Source organism: Lontra canadensis, unplaced genomic scaffold (genome assembly GCF_010015895.1).
Source record: "Lontra canadensis isolate GAN:19392208 unplaced genomic scaffold, GSC_riverotter_1.0 scaffold206, whole genome shotgun sequence".
In the NCBI taxonomy this organism is placed as follows: Eukaryota; Metazoa; Chordata; class Mammalia; order Carnivora; family Mustelidae; genus Lontra; species Lontra canadensis.
The window spans coordinates 972,906-981,114 of NW_022631200.1; the positions used below are offsets into that span (position 1 = coordinate 972,906).

The 8,209-nt window shown below is 58.4% G+C and overlaps 2 protein-coding genes across 3 annotated transcripts in view; both read left to right on the plus strand.

Moving 5' to 3' along the window:
* Nucleotide 1: 1 nt before the first annotated feature.
* TMEM86B (transmembrane protein 86B) lies at nucleotides 2-1,879 on the plus strand. 2 transcript variants are annotated; one of them, XM_032848697.1, is made up of 3 exons: nucleotides 2-258; nucleotides 475-721; nucleotides 1,239-1,879. In XM_032848697.1, exons 1-3 carry the CDS (start codon nucleotides 208-210, stop codon nucleotides 1,619-1,621), a joined length of 681 nt encoding a protein of 226 aa, XP_032704588.1. In that variant the 5' UTR covers nucleotides 2-207; the 3' UTR covers nucleotides 1,622-1,879. The 2 variants fall into 2 exon arrangements, with proteins under 2 accessions (XP_032704588.1, XP_032704589.1); XM_032848698.1 differs by having other exon boundaries at nucleotides 478-721.
* PTPRH (protein tyrosine phosphatase receptor type H) overlaps nucleotides 1,634-8,209 on the plus strand; it is a 17,105-nt gene continuing 10,529 nt past the window's right edge. The window contains exons 1-2 of the mRNA XM_032848733.1: nucleotides 1,634-1,705; nucleotides 3,895-4,034. Coding sequence (XP_032704624.1) covers nucleotides 1,634-1,705; nucleotides 3,895-4,034 — 212 coding nt within the window. The remainder of the gene's footprint in view (nucleotides 1,706-3,894; nucleotides 4,035-8,209) is intronic.

The following is an 8,209-nucleotide window of genomic DNA, read 5'->3' on the forward strand; positions in this document are numbered from 1 at the left end:
AAGGACCCTGGGTGCGGAGTGGGCACCTTATCAGTGGTGCCAGGCGGGGCCATCCCCAGGGTGGGGGCAGCATCTCCCCGGGCCCTGTTATCAGCCCCAGAGTCCACAGGACGCTCCTCGGGTTAACGTGTAACCACACGCTGTCCCCTCCACACCCAGAGCCACCCGTGCTCACATAGGAGCCATTCTGGGGGGTCAGTGGCCAACATGGGCGCCCAGGAGGAGGGTCTGCCCGGAAAGCCTTGCCTCTTAGCCCAAGTGAGAAACGCCAGGTGTGGGAGGGGGTCGGGCCTGGGTGCTGGGGAACCGGAGCAGCCTGCGGGAATTGGGGGGCCCTGCCCTCAGGAGGCTGGGCTCCCTATGGGTCGTGACTCGGGTTCCTGGGTGGGGGTGCAGCGGGAACCCCCCCGGCCTGAGTCCTGGCTGCGGGGCGCCTGCCCCCCGGGGACTCGCTGACCCCCTTGTCTCCCAAAGCAGCCGTGCCTGTGCCTGCGGCTGAGCCCCTTCTTTGTCACCTGTGCTGCCTACTTCCTCCTCTGGATCCCTCAAGACCAGCCGTCTTGGGTTGGCGCCCTCGTCAAGTGCCTGCCGGTGCTGTGCCTGGCCGCGTCCCTGCAGGGTGCACCCCGGGGCACCGGCTACCGCGTGCTCCTGCAGGGGGCCCTTCTGTGCTCGGCTGTGGGCGATGCCTGCCTCATCTGGCCTGACGCCTTCCTCTCTGGTGAGCGGGGTGGCCCCAGGCTCTTGTGGACCCCCGGCTGGACACCAGCCCCGGCTCTCGCAGAGCTCTCCTTCCCCTCGGGGGGTCGGGCCACGGGGTCTTAGAAGGTGTGAGCGGCCTGGAGGGACAGAGCGGGGCTTTGGGTGCTGTGGTCTGGAGTAGCTGGTTGAGGATGGCCACACCAAGGAGTTCCTGTCTTGAAGAGGGCACAGGAGCCTAGGCAGGGGACCAGCAAGTGCAAGGGCCCTGGGGTGGGCAGGATGGGTGGGTGGATGGAGCCAAGTGGGGAGCAGAGCGAAATGGGGAGCTGGCGGGCAGTGGCAAGCGGAGTAAGGATGGGATGCAAGTGTGCATCTTAAGGTCACTCTGGGGCCAAGGTCAGGGAGAGGGGAAGGTTGAAGTGGGGAGGCCGAGGGGTGGGGGGTGGCCGGTGTAGATGCTGCTGCTGGGCAGTCCTTCCCCTCAGGCTCTGCACTGGAGGTGGCCACCAGGGAGTGACAGGTCCTGTCTCCTCTAGGCGTGGCTGCCTTCACCGTGGCCCACCTGCTCTACCTCTGGGCCTTCGGCCTCACTCCGCTGCGGCCCGGCCTCCTGCTGTCCATCGCCCCGGTCTCCGTGTCGTACTACGGCCTCCTGCTGCTCCACCTCCCGGCCAGCATGGTCCCGGCGCTGGCGGCCTACTCCCTGGTCCTGGCCTCCATGCTGTGGCGCGGCCTGGCCAGCGGCGGGAGCGTCCGCTGGGGGGCCCTGCTCTTCACGCTCTCGGACATGGTGCTGGCGTGGGACACCTTCGTCCGGCCGCTGCCGCTTGCCCGCCTCGTGGTCATGATCACCTACTACGCTGCCCAGCTCCTCATCACCCTGTCGGCCTTCCGGAGCCCCCGGCTCAAGACCCTCTGACCAGGGGCCCGGATGGACCGGCGGCGCCCCGCGGCCTCTGGCAAGGCCCCCACAGACCCCGGGCTCCTGGACTCCTGCCTGCAGGTGCCTGTGCGGCTCGGGCCCTATGAGAACCATCTGTGGAAACCCACATCCTCCGCCGATTCCCCGTGGCCGCCTTCCCTCTGCTCTGACCGCAGCCTCCCACCCGCCTCCCCTGGGCACCCACCCCCTTCCCTGCGGCCCTGATTTAGTTCGTGCCCAAGTGAAGCGGACACTGAAACAGCGACATCTCCATTATTTGCGGGGGGGCGGTGCTCAGGGGAGGGCTGCTCACAGAAAAGAACAGCAAAGCGTTCTAATTTTTTAAATTTTAATTGTATTTTTTAGAAAATTTTATTTATTTGCGAGAGAGAGGGGGAGACAGCAAGAGAGAGCAGGAGCAGGGGGAGCAGCAGACAGAGGGAGAAGCAGGCTCCCCACTGAGCAGGGAGCCCGATGCAGGCTCTATCCCAGGACCCCAGGACCATGACCTGAGCTGAAGTCAGATGCTTAACGACTGAGCCACCCAGGTGCTCCTATTTTGTAAAATACATGTATGTATGTATGTATGTATGTATGTATGTAGAGAGCGAGCAGTGGGGAGGGGCAGAGGGAGAGAAGCCCAAGCAGACCCCCTGCTGAGCACAGAGCCTGATACGGGGCTCGTTCTCACGACCCTGAGATCACGACTTGAGCCAAAAACAAAAGTCCGCTTAACTGACTGGGCCACCCAGGTGCCCCTTTTGTTTTCTGAAGCCACCAAGGTCCGTTGGAACTGTTTTCACATGTACCATTCAGGGACGCGAGGTCCATCCCCAGTGTTAGGCCCTGAATCTGCTCTTTCCAGCCATTCCTGGGGCAACCCTGCTGCGAGCTGAACCCGGGTCCCCCGTTCGTACGGGTCAGCACTGCTGACTACGCGTGGGCCTGGGGAACGTGGAGTCCCCACAGTGTTCCCGGGTCAGGGTGCGTCCAGCTCTCGGTGACTTTTGCACACAGAGCAGCCCTGGGGAGGTGGCTCACGAGGTCTTCTCATGTGTGCACACCTGGAGATCACGGGGAGGCCTCTGCAAAGCCAGGGCACCCCAGACGGGGGTGAGTTTTAGGGTTTGGAAGATCGAGAGGGGGAGTCACCACCACCTGCGCTAAGCAAGCATGATGTTGCCCACGAGAAAAAACATGCCTGTACACATGCACGTTATGCTAATGAAGCTTACGCCCATCATTGTGCACTTTGGGACTCTTACAGCAGAGGGGAGGCTTCTCCACCCACGCCGTGCTCTCAGGGACTCTTAGAGCAGAGGGGAGACTTCTCCATCCCCACTGTGCTCTTAGGGATCCCCAGAGCCCACTCCTGGGTTTTTTTTTTAAGTTTTTTTTTTTTTTAAGATTTTATTTATTTATTTATTTGACAGAGAGATCACAAGTAGTCAGAGAGGCGGCAGAGAGAGAGAGGAGGAAGCAGGCTTCCTGCTGAGCAGAGAGCCCTATGTGGGGCTCGATCCCAGGACCCTGGGATCATGGCCTGAGCTGAAGGCGGAGGCTTTAACCCACTGAGCCACCCAGGTGCCCCTTTTTTTTAAGTTTTTAATTCCAGTATAGTTAACACAATGCCCTACTAGTTCCAGGTGCACGGTAGAGTGGCTTTGCACTTCCATATGTCCGCTATAATCATCATGTGCTCATCAGGACACAGGCTTCCTTCATCCCCATCACCTGGCTCCGCCTCCCCCATCCCCTCCCTTCTGGGCACCAGCGGTTGCTTCTCTGTAGTTAAGACTCTGTCGTGTGGCTTGCCCCCCCCCCCCACGAGTGGAATCGTGCCGTGTTTGTGTTTCTCTGACTTACTGCGTGCAGCATAATAACCTCCAGCCCCCTTCAGACCTTGCAAACGGCAAGATCTCCATCTTTCCGAAGGCCACGTAATATTCCAAACGTGCCACGCCTTCAACCACCCGTGGACCCGTGGGCTCTCCATACTGCTGCTGCTGCTAGAAAATTCGGGGGGCATGTGCCTCTTTGACTCTGTGCTTCTGTGTTCTCTGAGCTCACCCCTGCTTCTCAGTCCCTGCCCCACCATCAGGCCACTGCATGGGAGGGCCTTGGGCCACTTGAGGCACGCTGCTGTGGCACAACCCTAGGCAGGGGTGAGGGTTCCCCAGGGGTGCACTCTGCTCCTCCCGACCTCAGAGGCCCAGCACTGCCTTCCGTGCACCCCTGGCCTCGTGCCCACACGGGGGTCGTGCCCGCAGACTCCGCCGCCCAGGTCCCCAGGGCTGCCCCCTCCCGCACCTGGAGCCCCCTCCCGCACCTGGAGCCCCCTCCCGCACCTGGAGCGGCACACCTCCCAGCCCCGTGGAAAGGACCAAGGAGGGACATTTCCTGGGAACACGTAGGTCTGGTCTAACAACGGTGAACTTTGGAACCCGGCCGTTGTTGGCGGGCATTGCTGTGCTGTGGCCGTGCGTGAGGTTTCTACACCAGCCCAGAAAAAAATGTCTTGGTCGCGGCTTTGCCCGCTTTGCCGAGATCCTCTTCACATTCCAGCCAACTCTGTGCGGGACGGGGGGGACGGGGACGGGGGCGGGGCGGGGGCGGGATCGGTGGGTGGAGCCTGCCGCGCTTGACCTCAGGGTGGTGAGTTCAAGCCCCACGCTGGGCGCGGAGCCTACTTAGAAAGAAAAGAAAGAAGAGTGTGGACGTTAGTGGTTTATGGTATATTCACAGAGTTGGGCAGCCATCCACGCAGTCAGCGTTAGAACCTTCATCACCCGGAAAAGAGACCCCTACCCTCCAGCCTCACCTCCCCAACCACTCATGCCCTCCAGCCCAGCACAATTCATCTTCAAGTGCTGCCGATCATTTGGGATTCGGGTTGTTGTCAGCATCTCACAATGATTCCTGGTTACGACTCTACCCATCCCGGTGCCTGGGCTCCCCGACCCCAGCTGGCTCCTACCCTTCACGTCCCGTAGCTGGCGACTCCGTTCCACAGGACTGCTCCCCCCCCATCCCCCACCCACCTCGTCCACGTCCTCACTGTCGCCTGGGCTTCTGACCCACCAGATGGGGATGAAAAGTTCCCACCAGCCCCTCCTTGGGTTTGGTTAACAAGCTAGAGGCCCTCACAGAACTCGGGAGAGCCGTCCACTTACCAGATCGCCGGCCTGGGGCTAAAGGGTCCAGCTGGGGAACAGCCAGATGGGAGAGTCGCTATGGCCACGTGGGGTGTGGGATGGGGAAGTGCATGCGGCTCCAGCGGCCTCTCCCCTGCCTCCAGGTGCTCACCGACCTGGCATGCCATGGGAAGTCCAGGCAAGCCTGGGGGCCCGCAAACTTGACCCCTCAGGGTCACCCCCTCCTGTCCCTGTTCCACACACAGTTCTGGCCACACCAAAATACTCTCAGATGCCCTGAGTTGTCCCAGGTCTCCCCTCGCTCTTCCCCCAAACACCTGCCCTCCCCTGCCTGTCGCCTTCCCAACGCCTTTCTCCACTCACCAAATCCTACTCTTGTGTGGAGACTCAGCCCTGGGGCAGACACCTCCCAGGCGCTCCCACCATGCCCATCGCTACCCCCGTCATGGCGCATTCATCTCACACTGGAGTCCGTTTCCCCGACCGCCGCCTCAGCCCCGTGCCCTCAGGACCAGAAGACTGTGTGTGCCCACTGAGCTTGTGGCCCAGAAGCTGCGGATGTTGGGTGACTGATGGGATTGGTTCCAGGTGGTGAATGAATGTGGATTTAGCTCCTGAAGGAGCTGTACGGGGAGAGGTTAGCATGGAGCACAGGACAATAAAGAGAGGAAGGGGGTCAGGGACTGGTGGTGGCGGGTGACAAGGTTGGCGGCTGGTGGTGGCCGGAGCAGGGATGGCCACGGGAGGCCATAGAAGGAGTGACTGAGACAGCAGAACTCTGTGTCTCCCGGTCCTGGAGGCCAGAAGGCCCGGATCAAGGTGTCAGTTGGCAGGGTTCCTGCTGTGGGAGTCCATGGGTATCACACTCTGGAAATGGCTGGCCTGGGGTGCCGGGGTGGCCCCGTGTGTTGAACGTCTGACTCTTGACTTCGGCTCAGGTCATGGTCTCGGGGTCCTGGGATGGATCCCCGTGTCTGGCTCCACGCTCTCTCTCTCTCCCTCTGCCCCTCCATCCCGCTCCTCTCTCTGTCTAAAAACAAATAAGCAAATCTTAAAAAGAAAGAAAACAGAAATGGCAGACTTAAAAATGGAGGACGGACCCGTGGTTGCCGGGAGATAAAGATCTGGGACAGTCAAATATAGAAGGAGGTGGCTCAGGGTCATTCCTCGGTGACAGGGCAGGGCCATATCTTGACTGGTGGTTGTTCCACAGTTCTTTGCATAGATTAAAATTGGACAGCACTACACACACACACACACACACACACACACACACACACTGTTAAAACAACAGCTGTGAAACCTGAAGAATGAGGTCTGGAGCCGGGCAACGGCATTCTACCACTATCGAGCTCTTGCGTTTGATAGTGAGTTTTATGTGCCTGAGATGTTACCACGGGGGTTAGTGGAACAAAGCTCACAGGGGGCCTCTTGTACTATTTTCTGCAACTTCCTGAGAGTCTCTAATAATTTCAAAACAAATTGTTGAAGAAAATGTGGAACTTTATTCATCAGAAACACAAAACAAAACCCACCAAAGATGAACTATTTCTCTTCCCCCTTCTTCCTCTCCCTCTTCCTTCCCTTTTGGGACATTTCAGTCCTAAAGCCATTTGATGGGAATGAACCACATAGGCGTTCACGAATGGTGGTGGTGGTGGGAACAGGCAGGGATCCATTGTGGGGTGTCAGGTGCAAGCGGCGGGGCGGGGGGACCGTGTTCACGTGGTGGGTGGGCCCATGTGCGGAGTCCGAGAGACCGAGCAGATGAAAAGGGTTTCACACGGACGAGGAGCGGAGGGCAGAAAAGGGAGCATATACAGGAGGCTTGCTCGTGGAAATACATTTATGAAGTCTACACAGGCTAGATGCGCTCTAGCAGAGAAAGGAGTTCATACTACAGAGAAGAAGTGAGTGAGTTCCACATGAAAAGATGGCCAATGTCATCGGTCATTGAGGAAATGCCAATCAAAAGCAGGAGGTACCACCTCTCGCCCATCAGGGCTGGTGACGGTCAGAAAAAATCAGAGGTGTTGGCAAGGGTGGGAGAAATGGGAGCCCTTGGGTTCCACTGGTGGGAAGGAACACGGAGCAGACATGGTGGGAAATAGCATGGCAGTTCCCAAAACAACTAAACACGGAATTACCATATGATCGAGCAATTCCACTAAAGGGAATATACCTGAAATAATTGGAAGCAGCGTCCCGAAGAGATATTTGTACACCCATGTTCAAAGCAGCGTTATGCACAATATCCAAGAGGTGGGAGCAACCCAAGCGTCCATGGACGCATGAGTGAATAAACAAAATGGAGACCATCTTGTATACGTACGTAGAGCAGAGGATCACTCACCAGCTGGTGGTGACTTGACCCGAGCCTCACCGATGGCCCCCACCTCCTCCACCCCCACTGCTGACAAAGAGCTTGGGCTGCCCTCCCCCTGAGCCTCCAGGGGGCTCCTTGTAGAGGACTTGTGGGGTTCACTGTAGAGCTGATGGGAAACACACGTTGTGGGAATTGTGGATGGGCTTGGGGCGGATGAAGGAGCAGGGCACTGTCTGATGTCCTGCCCCTAACAGGCCTGTCTTCCCCCTTCTAGCATCCGACCCAGTCAGAAGCCTAAGGGTAGAGGCTCAGCCCAGCAGTTGCATCACTCTGAGAAGGGGGTGGTCCCTGAGGGTCTAGGCCCTCAGCTGTACCTCCATGGGATCCAGTGGTCTAGGGAGAGCATCTCAGGTGGTCCTCACAGCACCCCAGACACCTGGGTTGTGATGGATGCGCTTGAACTCTAACTTTGAATGAATTCTTAATGCGGGCTGGACAGGACGGAGTGAGCAGCTCCAGGGAGACCCTCTGTGTGTCTGCAGGTGACAAATGACCCTCCCTAGGGCTGACCCTCCCAAAGAGAAAGAGAAAGGTCATTGCATTTGATTCCGGAGGCCCCCACAACGAAGTTCCCCCAACTGGGGGCTTAAGGCAACAGAAACATGTTGTCTCACAGTTCCGGAGGCTGGAATTCCAAAATCGAGGTGTTCTCATGCTCTCTTGGGAGCCTCAAGCATCTTTTCTCACCTCTTCTGGCATCTGGGGATGGCTGGAAATCTCTGGCATTCCTTGGTTTGGAGACTTATCATGCCAGTCTCTGCCTCTGGCTTCCCATGATGTTCTTCCTGTTTGTGTCCAAATTTCTCTCTCCTTCTAAGGACACCAGTCATTCGATTTGGGTCTCACTCGACTCCATGGGAGCTCATCTTCACTTGACTACATCTGTGAAGACCCTGTCTCCAGACAAGGTCACATTCCCAGGCACCAGGGCTTAGGACGTGGACACAAGACAACCCACGCAGTCACCAAGGTGAGGACTCGCCAAGACCACTCCCGGCTTCGGAAGAAGCTACTCACTTGGCAGCTCCCAACAGGGTCATGGAT

What these genes read in the sequence shown, in the direction of transcription:
- TMEM86B (XM_032848697.1), top strand. Translation starts at nt 208, where the DNA reads ATGGGCGCCCAGGAGGAGGGTCTGCCCGGAAAGCCTTGCCTCTTAGCC. An exon ending in AGCCTTGCCTCTTAGCCCAA is followed by an intron (nt 259 to 474) that starts GTGAGAAACGCC and finishes TGTCTCCCAAAG; the next exon opens with CAGCCGTGCCTGTGCCTGCG. An exon ending in GCCTGACGCCTTCCTCTCTG is followed by an intron (nt 722 to 1,238) that starts GTGAGCGGGGTG and finishes TGTCTCCTCTAG; the next exon opens with GCGTGGCTGCCTTCACCGTG.